The 17,673-nt window shown below is 40.9% G+C and overlaps 1 protein-coding gene across 1 annotated transcript in view; it reads right to left on the bottom strand.

Annotated features, from left to right (window-relative positions):
* Positions 1-17,673, bottom strand: part of LOC134220330 (protein slit) — a 351,195-nt gene that overhangs the window by 39,604 nt on the left and 293,918 nt on the right. The window contains 1 exon segment of the mRNA XM_062699349.1: positions 666-737. Within this exon segment, the coding sequence (XP_062555333.1) occupies positions 666-737 (72 nt within the window).

Below are 17,673 nucleotides of genomic sequence, written 5' to 3'. Positions count from 1 at the left end.
CAATTTATTTATGCTTTCCAGCTTTTGTAACTAGTTGCATAAATAACTATGTCTGTATTGAAATATTTAGAACTTGATTTTTATTTACCTCTTTTATATGTAACTAAGACTACAAAACTGATTCTCAGAAATATCGGGAACAATTTATTAAAGTTTGATGATCAAAAACTTCTCCACCAAAGGAAACAATTCTACCGTGCTCTCTAATGAAACGGAAATTGACTGGATGTAATTAGCTCTTGTAGAACATTATTCTACACAGTCACCGAGCTATCAAGTCGCCGACTGCCAGACCATCGACAGAGCGCAGAGCAAGAGCAAAGAGCAAAAGTTTCGGTAATACTATTAAAAGTACTTGAATGGTGCTGATTCACATGAAATTTAATTATTCACCACTATAAAAGGAATCCCGCCGTAGTGGCGATGGCAGTAGTAGTAGTAGCAAAAGCAATCGCAGTAGAGCCTGTGCTTGCCGTTTGATGTTGACTGGTTGGAAGTTCAAACTAACATCATGAAGTTCGCATGCAAAAGGCAGCGCAATCAATGCACGCTAAGTGGACCGCGTATATAAGTGTGGGTGGGTCGGGTTAAATTACTTTCCAAAATTTAATGAGTTTGAAGCTACTTTTTTTAAAATGATTTTGGTACGTTTCCTTTCTACTTACAATATTCGAAGCTTTGACAGGCTCTGGAAATCCGATTCGTAGATGACGGTGATGTTGTTGCCCTGGAGGTCGCTGCAAGTGAAGAAGAGAAACATGAACGGAAATTAATTTATGTGTCGCTTTTAGGATGCGTTCTCGCTTGGAGTATATTTAGTTTTGTTGGAAGGAAACAAGACGTGTTTCCTTTGCTGGAATGGAAGTGTTGTGAAAATTTTACCTCTTTATAATAAATTGAGTTTGTTGCATATTGATTTTTTTTTCTTATAGTAGTACTGAATACTGTACCTTGCAATAAAATAACAACTTTTGTAATCATTTTTCAAAATGAAAAAAATATCTACGCTATACCAATAGCCCGCGTTTTCAACCTTTATTTTTGTTATGCGGTTTATTTTTATTATGCGACTATCTGGCGCTTATTTTTGGTTGTATGTAAAAGTAGACGAACGAGTAGGGCTTTTATGCGATATAATACATTTTTGCATGCTTGCTGTTTGGACGGCACAGAACGGGCACAGGCTGGAGTGCGCCAATAACCGAGGAAGAACCCTCATTAGTTCGTCGTACAAAATTATGTCCCATATTCTGTTCAACAGATTGAGGCTGCTGGAAGAGTCCTTCGTCGACGAATACCAGGCAGGTTTTGCTGAGGGCCGATCAACGACACATCATCTGGTTATTGATTTGAAAGCAGCGTATGATTCAGTGAAACGAAATGAATTATGGCGAATTATGCTAGAGCATGGATTTCCGGCGAAACTGATACGGCTGAGTCATATAACGTTGCACAGATTGAAATCAATTGTAAGGCTTGCGGATAAGATTTCGACATCATTCGTTAATTTACAATATAGCTATCGAAGGAGCGATTATGAGTGCTGGTACGTACAAAGCAACGCTACCATTATCACAAAATTTCATATTTTGACCATTTTCCACAACACCACATGTGTTCCAGACGTTGTGAATGCTTCGAAAAAAAAAATGTTAAAAGACATAAAACTTACAGCCATCAGATCACGATTTTTATTTTGAAAAGGGTGATGGTACACAGATAAAAATATGTTGTGAATTTAAATGTATTTTCATGCACATATTTAGAGCATGCAACTAAACGCAATATTCAATCGATTTTACTGTTCTGATAAATTGAAATAAACTTGTTAGTAATTTTTTTTTGGAAAAGATGTTTAATTTTGATACACATAGTTAAGTTTGCCATCTTAGGGTGTTTTTAAGAGATATTGCGAAAAAAGATTCGGCTGCCGGTGGGACTTGAACCCACACTATTCCATTTAGTACACGGACGTATTACCAATTATACAACAGCTGCCCTTGCGAGAAGTTGTTCCATAACCAGCTAATAACGATGGGATATCAGTCAATTCCCCGTATCTATCGAATCTGCTTTGGCAACATTTCACACCCTGTTCTCTCTACCCAACTATGTGTATCAGAATTGAACTACAGTCGGTTGCGTTTGAATCACAAACATGTGCTTCTATTTGTCGTATTGAGGCGGGTTTGCTTCTGCAACGACAATAGAGGCTCGCTTGCCACTTAACTATGTGTATCAAAATTAAACATCCTCTCAAAAAAAAAAAAAAAAAAGATAAAATCTGACTTCCCTCACAAGTCATCAATCAAAAAAAAAAAACTTGTTAGTAAAGTTCAGTCGAATTCAATTGAATATTGAATGTGTATTCGTTTGCAATTTTACACGTCGTTAAATATTCAAAATTATTTGCTGTGTAACGGAAGGGTTGAAGGAGGCTGATCAGAGAGCTTTCAGAGCATTCGAGCGTAAGGTGCTGCGGAGAATACTCGGCGGTAAACAGGAGGACGGCAGGAATTCATGCGGAATGATTTACACAAATTCATGCTGTCATCGCTTTAGGAATTTCCGTGGAAATTCCTCCGAGATATTCTTCATATTTTTTTTCGGAGCGAAACCCTGCAGAAATCTTTTCCGAGCTGTGGAAAGTTTATGTATCCCCATAGAATCCTTGCAGAAACTTCTTCGAACATTTTTAAATGCCTTCGAAGTTACGAAGTACGATATTCCCGCGGATTTTTTTTGGAAATACCGATGGAATTTAATTCTTTAATTTCTGAACATTTCCACTTGAATTCCTACAGAAAGTCTTATTAGCATGCTGCTGCAACTGCATCAAATCATGGATTTTTGTGTGTTTTTTTGTGGTTTTCATTAGTTGAATAAACCTTAGATTCAAGATGAATGCTATAAGAGCAATATAAAACCTTCAATATTATAATAGAAGAAACTAATTCCTAACCAGAAAACTTTCTGAAGATGATTATCATGCTTTCGAAAAATGATACATATTGCTGTGTAGTACGTCGTGAAAGGAGTTGATAATCTGACAAATATCTCGGAATTACGACAAAAGTGATGAGATAAAACATTCGTGTTGTTGTCCTTCAATAGCCATGTTTTGTTTGTGCGACTAAAAATTACAACAAGTGACGTTCCTCCTATTGTAACACTTGTTTAATGAATGCTGAAGAGTGAAATGTCCAGATAAATTTTGTGTGAGTGCTGGACAAAAAAGATCATATTTGATTATGTTTTAGAAATGCGCTTAAAGCAAATCTTTCATTTTTTCATAACTTATTTGTTACCAAGGTTTAGTTAGCTACCTGTTCGATAAACGGCAACTCATTTTAAAACTCAAAGCTTACTTTGAACGTAGAACGTGCAGAGCAATGTAATTATCATTGAGTTTCATATCATTTTGAAGCTTAGCGGTCTGATAAATGCAAAACTGTTGCAACTATCGAATTGCAGTTAAAAAGCATTGCACTTAAATGACTTTCAGCTATTGAACGTTTAGTGTATAGAATTTAGTTAGAATATTATTTTTAGTAACGATATGAGCAATGGTATCGAATCTAAAAAAATATTTTCTGAATAACCTAAATAACCTTTTTCCAAATTACCTAACAAAAGCATATACGGTGATTAAGAATTACATATTTTTCTAAAGTCTATGCTGGTTGAAGCTTCCGCCTTCAGGAATATGGTCAACGGTTTTTGTACCAATTTATTTCCAAATAGACCCTAGACCGGACCTAGAATCGAACTAGCCATCTACAGATTGGAAATCCTACGCCTTTGCTCGCAAGGCTAATTGGTGACCCCTCTTGTCGAAATCCAGTCAGTGTCAATCACGCAGCAGGAAACACATGGAAGCAAAATCTGCGGACAACGTTCTAATTTATGTATTCTATTCTTTTTTTTTATTCCTAGAAATAAGATAAATGCGTTTCGCAGGATGCTTTTCAGTGCGGGACAAATAGAAAAATGCGAGACTGTCCTACGAAACGCGGGACGGCTGGTCACATTACTCAAGAGTGTGATGCATGTCATTCAAAACTGTCTTGGAAATAATCTGTAACATTGTGTAACCATAGGCTTCAAACGTGAATTTTGTTTTAAACATTTGGTTATCGATAAAAAATCCCCATGTAGATAAATTTTGACCTTAAACTAAATTGAAAACATAGAGAAGTGAGGCAGCCTAGGGTTGCAAGCCTTCAATAAAAAAAAAATGAGAACATCATTCTTTCTAAAATAACGCTTTTTAAAAAACTACTTTTGATCGAAAGTGCCATTTCGTAGAAAATGATATTTCCTAAGAAAAAAAAAAACAATTGCCTGCAAATAACATTTCGCCAAAACGACATATGTCTTGTCTTGTCTTATTTTAGCACTTGCACATCTAGTATTGAAAGGCATCCTGGAAATGTCGGTTGTCGGTCACAAATGTAAAAGCGGACAGGACCACCAGGTAGGTTTGAAATTGGGAGATAATGCATAACTCACCGGCAATCAGATTAAATAATATGATGATAGTATGATCAACGAAGAGTTTTGAATTCACGAAAAGAAGAAATGGGGACAACCGTGCCGAAAACGATATTTGTCCGAAAACAATATTTGATCGAAAATACCATTTTCTCGGAAATAATATTCCTCGAAAAAGATATCTCCAAAAAATAGTATTTGTCCGAAAATAGCATTCTCCCCAAAATAACATTTGCTCGAAAATAACTTTTCCCCAAAAATAACGTTTCCCCAAAAACGATATTTCCCCGAAAACAACATTTGTTCAAAAATGATATTTCCCCGTAAATAGTAGTTACTCGAAATAAACATTCTCCTGAAATAACATTTTCCCCAAAATAGCATTTGTCCGAAATTGTCATCTTCCAGAAAATGTCATCTTCCAAAAATAACATTTTTCCGAAAACTGCATTTTCCCCGGAAATAACATTTGCTCGCAAATAACGCGAACCAGATGCCACAAAACCGGTGTCGGGTCTTTTGGCCGAATGACCTGGTCGAATAGTTGAAAAAATATTTAGTTTGCGAGTAGAGAAAAGCGATTAATGAGAAGTGAGTATGAAGTAAGAATTGCCAAATTTTAAGTGAGAGGTGAAGAATGAGAAATTTCTCACTTCTTATAAAAATAAGACGCGAGAAGTAAGAAGTAAATTGAAGACTGAGAAATAGAAAGTGAGATGTGAGAAGTGGGAAATATGTAGTGTAATGTGAGGACTGAGAAGTGAGAAATGACTATCAGTATACTATTTCTCGTTTGAATCAGTTCAGCGTAAATTCTTACGGTTCGCTTTACATCACCTCCCGTGGAGAAACCCTGACAATTTGCCTGGTTATGAGGACCGCTGTAGGTTATTTGAGTTAGATTTACTAAGCATCCGCCGTGATACTGCCCGTGCGTTATTTGTAGCAGACCTTTTGCTTCTGAACATGGACTCTTTTCCTCTTTTGTCCCATCTGAATTTCAACGTCAGCCAACAAAACCTTCGTTCTAGACAATTCGTTTTCCTCTGGGTGCCCGAACGAATTACGGGCACAACGAACCATTTTTGAGCATGTGCAGAATTTTCAATCACTTCTCAAATAAATTTGATTTTCACTTGAGTCGTAACACTCATCAGAAAAGGTTTTTCGTCGTCCTGACACACTTTTAGAAAGGTTTAGAAAGGTTAGTTTAAATTGTTGAAACTAGATCTAGACTAAGTTAATTATTTTAAATAGTTGCAAGTAATGATTGTATTGTGTATCATTTGAAGTGAAATTGTATTCTGTTGGTACGAAAAGACGAAAAGGTTTTGCGCCCATTTGAGAGAGAACAAAAAGAGTTCAATTCAAATGGACTTTTCCGTTTTGCTAAAAAAAAAATAAAAAAAAATAAACAAGTGGAAAGTGAACAGTGAGAGGCGAAAAGTGAAAAGTGATAAGTGAGAATTGAATATTGAGATATTTACTTTAATTCCTTCCTAACTCCTTCTTTTTTTTCTTGTCTCCCTACTTTCTTATTCCTTCTTTTTTCTTCCTTTTCCTTCTTTCTTCTTCTTCTCCTTTCCTTCTTTTTTCATCTTCCCTTTTTCTTTCTTCTTGCTCTACCTTCTTCCTTATTTTTCTTTGTTTTCGTTATTTTTTCCGTCTTCTTCGTACCTTCTTCCTTCTTCTTACTACCTTTATACTGTCCACCTTTCACTGTCCGGAGGCACATAGATTTTTTAAAGCCATTCGAGAAAGTTCTGCATGATTTTTTCCTTCAAAAAGCATCAAGCAAATCTATATCTCGAAATAGAATATGCAAATCAATTAGAGTAAATGTATATGAACGCAATACCTCTATGTAGAGAATGAAGATTCTAACGAAAAGCGTGAGATTCGGTATATCGAAAGAATCACAATTCATACTCTAAAAATATGCGCCCGTTCCCGCTCATTCAAAAGCGCGGCGCGTTGGTCGCAAAACTCACGATTATCACTCATTTTGATGCTAATGGTATCATTTATTATTGAAATTTATTGCCCCGAGAATTGCTGTTTAGAAGAATGAAAACCATTTTATACGAGTAAATTATGATTCGTAATAGCTTCGTGTTCATTTCATGTTTGGATGCATATCTTTAGCTTGTACACAGGTGCGGTTTGAAGTGAATCAATGAATTGATCAATCCTTTTAAGATTGATACATAAATTATCCAAAAAATCCTGCATTTGGCTATTTAAAATTCAGAGAATATGGAATTTGTGTGTCCGTAGAATGGGGGCCCTCCTTAGCCGTGCGGTAAGACGCGCGGCTACAAAGCAAGACCATGCTGAGGGTGGCTGGGTTCGATTCCCGGTGCCGGTCTAGGCAATTTTCGGATTGGAAATTGTCTCGACTTCCCTGGGCATAAAAGTATCATCGTGTTAGCCTCATGATATATGAATGCAAAAATGGTAACCTGGCTTAGAAACCTCGCAGTTAATAACTGTGGAAATGCTTAATGAACACTAAGCTGCGAGGCGGCTCTGTCCCAGTGTGGGGATGTAATGCCAATAAGAAGAAGAAGAAGAAGAAGAAGAAGAAGTGTCCGTAGAATGAAGCAGAGCAAATCGAATTCAAATTTGTCAAATATTCACTATGAAACAACTGCAGCTCGATAGAAGCATTGTCATAAAGAAACTCTATAAAAAGAATGTTTGCCACCATCGAAAATCGGACTGATGCAAATGTAATCCACCAGGAAGGACTCCTTGCAGTCCACCTGCCATCCAACCCGAACCAATTCCCATGAAATGTATGAAGCTGAATCAGCATTATTGTTATTATTACCATATTCGCCGTACCAAAGGAGACAGAAGCACACACTAGACACAATAGTCCCCATTGGCAACGTTATAGAAGTTGTTGACAACATCTGCTTCGGATCGAGAAAGAGTCTCATCGTTATCTATTTTTGACACTACTGCACCAAACACGGACTGCCAATTTCTCTGCATCGCATCGTGGCCAGCAGCAGCCAGCATTCTTCCGACATTCAGCACAGTGCGATGACATGTAGAAGCTAGAGTGGGACATATTCAAGACCAGCGCTTCAAGCGATGGAGATCCAAATTGCGATTTCAACCGATGTAAAAATCTTGAAAGAACATTTCGAGCAAAAACATTTAATAATAAAATCAAATTACGAATATGTTTCTGTGGAAATATTGAACAGAATTGTATTACTAAAGACATGGTATTGCGCAGAAAAAAGCGTTTGAAATTTAAAAAAGTAAATTGATGAAATGCATAAAAATTTCAAACAAGGCATGACATAAAATAAATCTCGTGTACTAACCTTAAGTTTTGTATCACTCTAATATCATTTCAAACGTTGTTGACTGGTTCGGGAGTATTTGCACATTTGCAACATTTCGGACGGAAATGCTTGGACCGGGAGATCGTGCAGATGCAGATACAATTCCTTTTCTCCTCCCTCCGGCCAGTGCAGTGTGGTGGATCATCCGTCTGTACTAGCACAGAACCAACAATGAGCAAAATATGGTTCGGAAACTTCTGCCCTCTCGGGGTTTGTTTTATTTTGGATCAAAAATTTAAAAACCCAACAATTGGCACCACAAGGAACAGCAGGACAACGTGTTTGGATAATTGCACTGGGGACGTCTCCGAGCGACCATTGTTAGTGTTCGTCGTCGGTCAGAGAGGTGAAATAATATGGTCGGAATAGAAAAGATAAACAACTTTATTTGTCATATGTCTCACTAATTGGAGTTTTGAAGAGTGGAGATCCGTATTTAAAGTGAGAACTCATAACTACAAAACTAGCTGGATATCTTGTTGATGTGGTATAAATAGATTTGTTGTTTGGTGAAGGTGCGGCATGTTCCGATGCAATCCTTGCATTAAAAAAAAATAACACGGGGATAGGCAAAAAGAAAAAAAATCCGTACAAATATTGCAGTATAAGTTTGGATATTTCAACTAAATAAACGGCCAACTCACATGATAAACTTGCCTTGTAACAAGATAAACAAGATTGTCCCAAATTTAATGGTCGTTTATCGTATCTCTGACAAGATCTCTCATTTATCAGTTAACATGATTTATACTCTGGTTTTGAAACATACAAACAGTCGCTTTTTAAGAAAAGCCCAAGCAAATTTCCCATTATTGGTTTTTGTTGTAGACAAAATAATAATGAATATGCAATAATAAACTGACGGAGGTGCTATTATTATTTGGTGACCTACAACACTCGTTTGACTTCTTGTGTATTTGCTGTGCTAATATGCACTCACAAAATACTGTACCATATCCACTACCCAGTACCGTCACCTGTCTTTCCAATGCAAATCACCGCACATAAAGTGACTTTATGTTCCCACCGTCTAACCTCACAATTGAGACATTTGAAAGCTATTAACACTTTCATCCCACATCAGCACATCCTCATCTATCAGCATGCAAATTGAGCTCGTAAAACATTTTATGAACCGGAGCTATCTGTGGCCAATTTAGTCATTTAGCTTTTATTGTTTTCACCACTTTACCATATTTATAAACTAGGAGCTCCGAATGATTTTGAAAATTCATTGCATAGCCAACAAAACATCAATCCGTCCTTCGGCGAACTGTCAATCAGCTGATTATCTATAATTGGATTTCGAAACTTCCATGTTAGGCCCACACGAAGAATTGAATTAGTAGTCATATAATCTTTCGCAACATTTTTATGGAAAGGAAACAAGAGCTAACTGAATTCCGTCAAGGCTAATCAGTGTGTTAAAAATAAAAAAATCAACCCTTTTTCTGAGAACCTGCTGAGTGATGACAGTAAATTTATGTCTCTCGATTAGGAAACTCATAGCAACGCCCCATTCTTGAAGGTGCTCATCGTTCGAATTTAATCCAATTCAAAACCTCCACACAATCAATAAACCGTGCGGCGAATGATCGATCGCCACCAATAGCCATTTGCGACTGGGCCATCGATGTTTGTTGATGTAACCATTTGTTGCTTGCTCCAGTCCAGCAGTCTGCCTTTTGATGCGGATCTGCCATCGACCCATTAAGGAAACAACGCCGATACTCAAACCCAAGGGGGACCACACATTGGGAATCGGTACGATTCCACTGCGATCATTCAATTTCCGAATCTGCACGCTTCGCAGCAGGAAGAAAAAACAAACAATCGGGGATTGACCGCAGCTGCACAGGTTTTCAGTTATGCCATCTGGACCCCGGATTGGTTAGTGATTGAGAATGTTCGAACATTCGGTAACGTTTTGACACAAAAAAGTTAAAGCATTTAAATCATCTTGTTGGATTTAATGATCATGGACATTGCGAATTGAACAAATTCGTTCAATTTAAAACTAGGTCAATCACCACTTCTTAGATAAAAGAAGGCTTGTATTAATGATTTTCTAAATTCATTTGGATTTTTTTTTCCATTTCATTCATTCTCATTTATTTAGTCTACATCTAAACAGACTGAATCAACAATTTGACGCCACAATACACGGTTCGAGGCCGCATATCTCCATCCTCGAATACGCCCCACGCTCGCCAAGTCGTTCTGCACCTGGTCTGCCCATCTCGCTCGCTGTGCTCCACGTCGTCTCGTCCCTGCGCTCCACGTCGTCTCGTCCCTGCCGGATCGGAAGCGAACACCATCTTTGCAAGGTTGCTGTCCGGCATTCTTGCAACATGTCCTGCCCATCGTACCCTTCCGGCTTTAGCTACCTTCTGGATACTGGGTTCGCCGTAGAGTTGGGCGAGCTCATGGTTCATTCTTCGCCGCCACACACCGTCTTCTTGCACACCGCCAAAGATGGTCCCAAGCACCCGTCTCTCGAATACTCCGAGTGCTTGCAAGTCCTCCTCGAGCATTGTCCATGTTTCATGTCCGTAGAGGACAACCGGTCTTATTAACGTCTTGTACATGACACATTTGGTGCGGTGGCGAATCTTTTTCGACCGCAGTTTCTTCTGGAGCCCATAGTAGGCCCGACTTCCACAGATGATGCGCCTTCGTATTTCACGACTAACGTTGTTGTCAGCCGTTAGCAAGGATCCGAGGTAGACGAATTCCTCGACCACCTCGAAGGTATCCCTGACTATCGTAACACTGCTTCCCAGGCGGGCCCTGTCGCGCTCGGTTCCGCCCACAAGCATGTACTTTGTCTTTGACGCATTCACCACCAGTCCAACTTTTGTTGCTTCACGTTTCAGGCGGGTGTACAGTTCTGCCACCTTTGCAAATGTTCGGCCGACAATGTCCATGTCATCCGTGAAGCAAATAAATTGACTGGATCTGTTGAAAATCGTACCCCGGCTGTTACACCCGGCTCTCCGCATGACACCTTCTAGCGCAATGTTGAACAACAGGCACGAAAGTCCATCACCTTGTCTTAGTCCCCGGCGCGATTCGAACGAACTGGAGTGTTCGCCCGAAATCTTCACACAGTTTTGCACACCATCCACCGTTGCTTTGATCAGTCTGGTAAGCTTCCCAGGGAAGCTGTTCTCGTCCATAATTTTCCATAGCTCTACGCGGTCTATACTGTCGTATGCCGCCTTGAAATCAACGAACAGATGGTGCGTTGGGACCTGGTATTCACGGCATTTTTGAAGGATTTGCCGTACAGTAAAGATCTGGTCCGTTGTCGAGCGGCCGTCAACGAAGCCGGCTTGATAACTTCCCACAAACTCGTTCACTAATGGTGACAGACGACGGAAGATGATCTGGGATATAAGGCTTCTATCTACATATCAACTCTCGGTATCCATTTTTCCATGTGAAACATTTCAATCCTATCATTTCCCTGAACTCGGGAAATTGTTAAATTCGGGTAAATGTTACACATATTATTCTGGGTAAATGTCATTTGAATAAACGTTATTCCGGGTCACTTGGATTTGGGTATTTGATATAAAATAATATACCAATAGGCCTTGCTCGAAGAATTGAGGTGATGTCTGTAAGTGTGTGTACAAAAAAAGTAAAACAACATGCTAAGGTAACTCCTGACAGAATCCAAGTTTCAAACTGCTCGCATTTTCGGGAGCACACCACTCGATACGGAAGCAACGCACAACTGTCATTTTTATTTTTTCACGCAGACGCAGCAAAGCTGAATCAACAAAAATGACAGTTGTCCGCCGCCTCCGTATCGAGTGGTGTGCCCCCGAAAACGCGAGCACTTTGAAACTTGGATTCTGTCAGGAGTGACCTTAAGTGTCATCATTCGATCGGCACATTACAAGTTACATTCGACACAGAATTCAGGTTAAAGTCAATCGGTCATTGCGTTACCGAGTTAGAGAGAAAACATAGGTGTTTCCAATCCATGAAAATCACGAATATTATGATTATAAACGCTATGTGCGAATCCATATGAAGGTTACCAGTGAAATTAAGGTTTTCTAAATTAATTTTTGCCACATACATGATTAAAAATATTTCATAATCTTTAGGGCTCTCCCATTTCAAAATGTGTGTAAAGTGATGAAAAACATGTAATATTCAAGTAAAACTAATTATTCTTGACTTAATTTCCGAAGTACCATTTTACCATCACATGAAAGTTATGCTGCACACATTATGTTACAAAAAGGTGGCTCAACACTTTTTTTTTATATGATCTTCCTAAAACTCGCATAGATTGCACAAAACTCCGATGCAATGCTGAAACGAGAATGAATTGAATGAATGAAATGAAATGAAACGAGAGAATTCGATTTCATCTGGCAAAGTATTAGCATTTTACTGAACTATTGTCTGAGAAAATTGCATGTCATTAATTTTAGATTGAAGCGAAATGTTTTCAAACAACTCCCTTGAAAATTGCTAATAACAGTAAAACCCTGTCAGACGAACTCAATCGTTACCATGCCTTCAGTATAAAATGGGGCGATAATTTTGTGGAAGGTGAGGGAATTTTATAGTCATTAATTGTAGGCAGCACCATCGACTATAAAAACACTGAATTACGATCGACGTCGAGTTTTCCCATACTTGAATCACTCCATTTTACACTGACGAACAAATCATGACAGTTTTAACCAGATCCGATAACAATGCATGAACGTTTCGTTAGGCCGTTACAAATCTATATACTAAAAATGAATTTCTGTCTGTCGGAACCTTATAGACTCGGAAACTATTGAACCGATCGCCGTGAAAACTTGTATGCAGATGTTTTTGGGGCCGGGGAAGGTTCTTAAGATGGTTCGAGACCCCTCCCCGCTTTGGAAAGGGGGGCTCCCATACAAATGAAACACGAATTTCTTCATAACTTAGGATCTAACCAGAGAATACAATAATTTTAGGCGAAACGAAGTTCGTCGGGTCTGCTAGTATTTAATAAAAATTATGTCGTACTGGTCTCCGAAAGGTCAAGAGGGATAATAAAAAAATAATATTGAAACGACAAAAAAAAAACCCAGATTAATCCACCTAGCGGTGATGACGCCTTTCTCGTGCGGTAAAAAAAATAGTATTTTGGGCATTACTTCTAAGCTCATCATCCGTTTGGGCCAATTTTCAATAGGAAATAATGAGACAAGATTCTGCGTCTAATGCAACCTGTTGCGAGGAAATCGGTTCAGGGTAAGTGCATTAAAAGTGAGCTAGATTTTTTACGCGCTTTTTTCTGAGAAAAAGTATTTTGGCCATAACTATCAAGCCCATTGTCGATCCGTCCAATTTTCAATAGGAAACAATGGGGCAGTATACTGCGTCGAATGCAGTCTGTTGTAAGGGAATCCGTTTAGGGTAAGTGCATTAAAAACGAGCTAGACTTTTTCACGCGCTTTTTTATGAGAAAAAGTATTTTGGCCATAACTACCAAGCCCATTGTCCGATCCGTGCAATTTTCAATAGGAAACAATGGAGCAAGATACTGCGTCGAACGCAGCCTGTTGTGAGGGAATCCGTTTAGGGTAAGTGCATTAAAAGTGAGCTAGACTTTTTTACGCGCTTTTTTATGAGGAAAAGTATTTTGGCCATAACTTCTAAGCCCATAGTCCGAATCGGCCAATTTTTAATAGAAAACAATGGGGCAGTATACTGCGTCGAATGCAACCTGTTGCGAGTAAATTGGTTGAGGGTAAGTGCAAAAAAAGTGAGCTAAACTTTTTGCTCTTTTGGTGCGCACATACACACACACATACACACACACACACACACACACGCACACACACACACAGACATCACCTCAATTCGTCGAGCTGAGTCGATTGGTATATAACACTATGGGTCTCCGAGCCTTCTATAAAAAGTTTGTTTTTGGAGTGAACATATAGCCTTTACGTATACTTAGTATACGAGAAAGGCAAAAAGTATTTTGTCCATAACTACCGATCCCATAGTTCGATCTGGCCAATTTTCAATGAGAAACAATGGGACATCATTCTGCGTCGAATACAGCGAGTAAATCGGTTGAGGATAAATGCCTGAAAAATGAGTGACATTTTTTAATCAATTTTTCTATAAAAGAGGGGTATTTTGGCCATAACTTCCGATCCCATAGTCCGATCTGACCAATTTTCAATAGGAAACAATGGTAGAGTATCCTGCGTCGAATGCAACTTGTTGCGAGTAAATCGGTTAAGGATAAGTACCTAAAAAATGAGTGACATTTTTTTTTGGGTTGATGCGCACAGACACACACACATACACACACACACGCACACACACACACACACACACACACACACACACACACACACACACACACACACACACACACACACACACACACACACACACACACACACACACACACACACAGACATCACCTCAATTCGTCGAGCTGAGTCGAGCTGAGTCGATCGGTATATAACACTATGGGTCACATGGTATAACACACAGACATCACCTCAATTCGTCGAGCTGAGTCGATCGGTATATAACACTATGGGTCTCCGGGCCTTCTATAAAAAGTTTGTTTTTGGTGCGATCATATAGCCTTTACGTATACTTAGTATACGAGAAAGGCAAAAAGTATTTTGGTCATAACTTCCGACCCCATAGTCCGATCTGACCAATTTTCAATAGGAAACAATGAGACACGATTCTGCGTCGAATGCAACTTGTTGCGAGTAAATCGGTTGAAGATAAGTGCCCGAAAAATGAGTGACACTTTTTTACGCGATTATTCCGTAAAAAAAGTATTTAGGCCATAACTTCCGATCCCATAGTCCGATCTAACCAATTTTCAATAGGAAACAATGGGAGATAATGGGACACGATTCTGCGTCGAAAGCAACTTGTTGCGAGCAAATCGGTTGAGGATAAGTGCCCGAAAAATAAGTGACACTTTTTTACGCGATTATTCCGTAAAAAAAGTATTTTGGCGATAACTTCCGATCCCATAGTCCGGTCTGGCCATTTTTCAATAGGAAACAATGAGACACTTTTCTGCGTCGAATGCAACTTGTTGCGAGTAAATCGGTTGAGGATAAGTGCCCAAAAAATGAGTGACACTTTTTCCGCGATTATTCCGTAAAAAAAGTATTTTGGCCATAACTTCCGATCCCATAGTCCGATCTAACCAATTTTCAATAGGAGATAATGGGACACGATTCTGCGTCGAATGCAACTTGTTGCGACCAACTTGAGAATAAGTGCCCGAAAAATGAGTGACACTTTTTTGCGCAATTATTCAGTAAAAAAAGTATTTTGGCCATAACTTCCGATCCCATAGTCCGATCTGACCAATTTTCAATAGGAAACAATGAGACACTTTTCTGCGTCGAATGCAACTTGTTGCGAGTAAATCTGTTAAGGATAAGTGCCCGAAAAATGAGTGACACTTTTTCACGCGATTATTCCGTAAAAAAAGTATTTTGGCCATAACTTTCGATCCCATAGTCCGGTCTGGCCAATTTTCAATAGGAAACAATGAGAAACTTTTCTGCGTCGAATGCAACTTGTTGCGAGTAAATCGGTTGAGGATAAGTGCCCGAAATATGAGTGACACTTTTTTACGCGATTATTCCGTAAAAAAGTATTTTGGCCATAACTTCCGATCCCATAGTCCGATCTGACCAATTTTCAATAGGAAACAATGGGACACGATTGATTCTGCGTCGAATGCCACTTGTTGCGAGCAAATCGGTTGAGGATAACTGCCCGAAAAATGAGAGACATTTTTAATCAATTTTTCGATAAAGAGGGTATTTTGGCCATAACTTCCGATCTCATAGTCCGATCTGACCAATTTTCAACAGGAAACAATGGTAGAGTATCCTGCGTCGAATGCAACTTGTTGCGAGTAAATCGGTTAAGGATAAGTACCTAAAAAATGAGTGACATTTTTTTTTGGGTTGGTGCGCACAGACACACACACACACACACACACACACACACACACACACACACACACACACACACACACACACACACACACACACACACACACACAGCAGGGCAGCAGGGACTTTGTCCAAGGGCTTGACGACCCCTCCCCATGGCCACTGCGAGTTAGACCGGGACCATCGTCCCTAACCCCTAATCCCAAGGCGTCAAGCGACCCGTGCCGAGGGGATGCATGGCCAGGGGGGTGAAATAATAAGCTAGGCCTTTAACGGAGCCTGTGGGGTACCTGGGCACCCCCCACAGTAATTGTCCCTTACCGCGTCATGCTGGGCTCTGGCGTGGTGGACCTCTTTTCCCGAGCAACTCGTGGGATCAAAATGGAAAACCAAGACAATTCTTCAACTAGTGGTAGTAGTGTAGGCGACAACCCCTTCGCAAGAGGTGGGTTGTTCAGGTCTCCGCCTAGGAGGCCAGAGGCAATAGTCGGCAGCTCAGTGCGCAGCGCCAGCGTGGGTCACTTAACCTTCCTCTCGGCTAAAAAACGCCGGTAGAGGTTATTGACGGCCCATGGCTTGTGGAGGCGATGAACCGCAAACGCGATGGGCTCTCGGCCTTCGAGGTGGCGACGGAACAGCTGGACGCCATCATCGACTTTGCGTCATCGAAGCATAATATCAGTAAGGACCTCAAGAAGAGCTTGCAGAAACTTCGAAAGTCGATGTTGGACGCCAAGCTGGAAACGGCGGTCGGGACGGCCAAGTTCGAACCCGTGAAATCCATGGAGTCGAGGTCTACCCAGACTGAGGCCCAAGAATTCGCGGATTTGGACAAGGTCGAATCGACCGAGGGCGTGCCAGCGAAGTCGGTGGTGCCAAAGTCTACCAAGACTGAGGCTCAAGTATTCGCAGGCACGTCGGGGGTGGCTGCTCCAAAGGAGCAGACACAAAAACGGGGGAGACAGTCTCCAGGGGATGAGCTCCCTGGGGGCCGCTCCAAAACGCGGAGGGTTACTACCCCGAACAAGGGTAGTGGGGCTGGGAAGCTGAACCCCGGCCAGGTACCTCCAAAACCTGGGGAGGAAGGACCTGGAAAGGTCCGTCCACCCAGGAAAGACGGTGGTAAGGGGTTACGGCAGGCTGAGAGCTCTCAGCCGCACCAGACCAGGTAAATAGAGGGGGATGACGCCTCCTGGACCTTGGTCAAGAACAAGAGGAAACCGAAGACGTCAAGGGCCGAAAAGAAGGCCCAGGCGAATGAGGGTAGCAAGAAGTCTAGGGTAGGCGCCAATCGCTCCAGGGGCGATGCCCTAGTCATCAAAACGGACGAGGCTAAGTACTCGGACGTCTTGAAGGCGATGAGGAGTGACGTCAAGCTCGGTGAACTCGGCGCCGACGTACGTCGAATAAGACGTACTCGGATGGGCGAGATGATCCTCGAGCTAAAGCGGGGCGTCTCGCAAAAGGGCGCCGCCTACAAGAAGTTGACGGAGGAAGTCCTAGGCGAGACGGTCAAGGTGAGGGCACTCACGACAGAGGTGAATCTAAGGGTTAAAGACCTGGACGAGATCACCGAAGTCGAAGAGCTCGTCACGGCACTGCGGCGACAGTGCGAAGTGGAGGCGTCCACCGCAGCCGTTCGGCTACGGAAAGGTCCGGCAGGGACACAGGTAGCATTGGTTCGGCTACCTGCAGCGGACGCCTCCAAGGTAGTCAAGTTAGGGAGCGTCAAGGTGGGGTGGTCGGTATGCCCTGTGGGCATATATGAGCAACCAGAAGTTTGCTTCAAGTGCCTGGAACCGGGGCACAAGCAATGGGACTGCAAAGGCCCTGACAGAAGCAAGCTCTGTCGA

The sequence above is a fragment of the Armigeres subalbatus genome, chromosome 3 (genome assembly GCF_024139115.2).
Source record: "Armigeres subalbatus isolate Guangzhou_Male chromosome 3, GZ_Asu_2, whole genome shotgun sequence".
Classification (NCBI taxonomy): domain Eukaryota; kingdom Metazoa; phylum Arthropoda; class Insecta; order Diptera; family Culicidae; genus Armigeres; species Armigeres subalbatus.
Note: the sequence above shows the minus strand (reverse complement) of the source record. Positions and strands in the feature narration are given on the sequence as shown.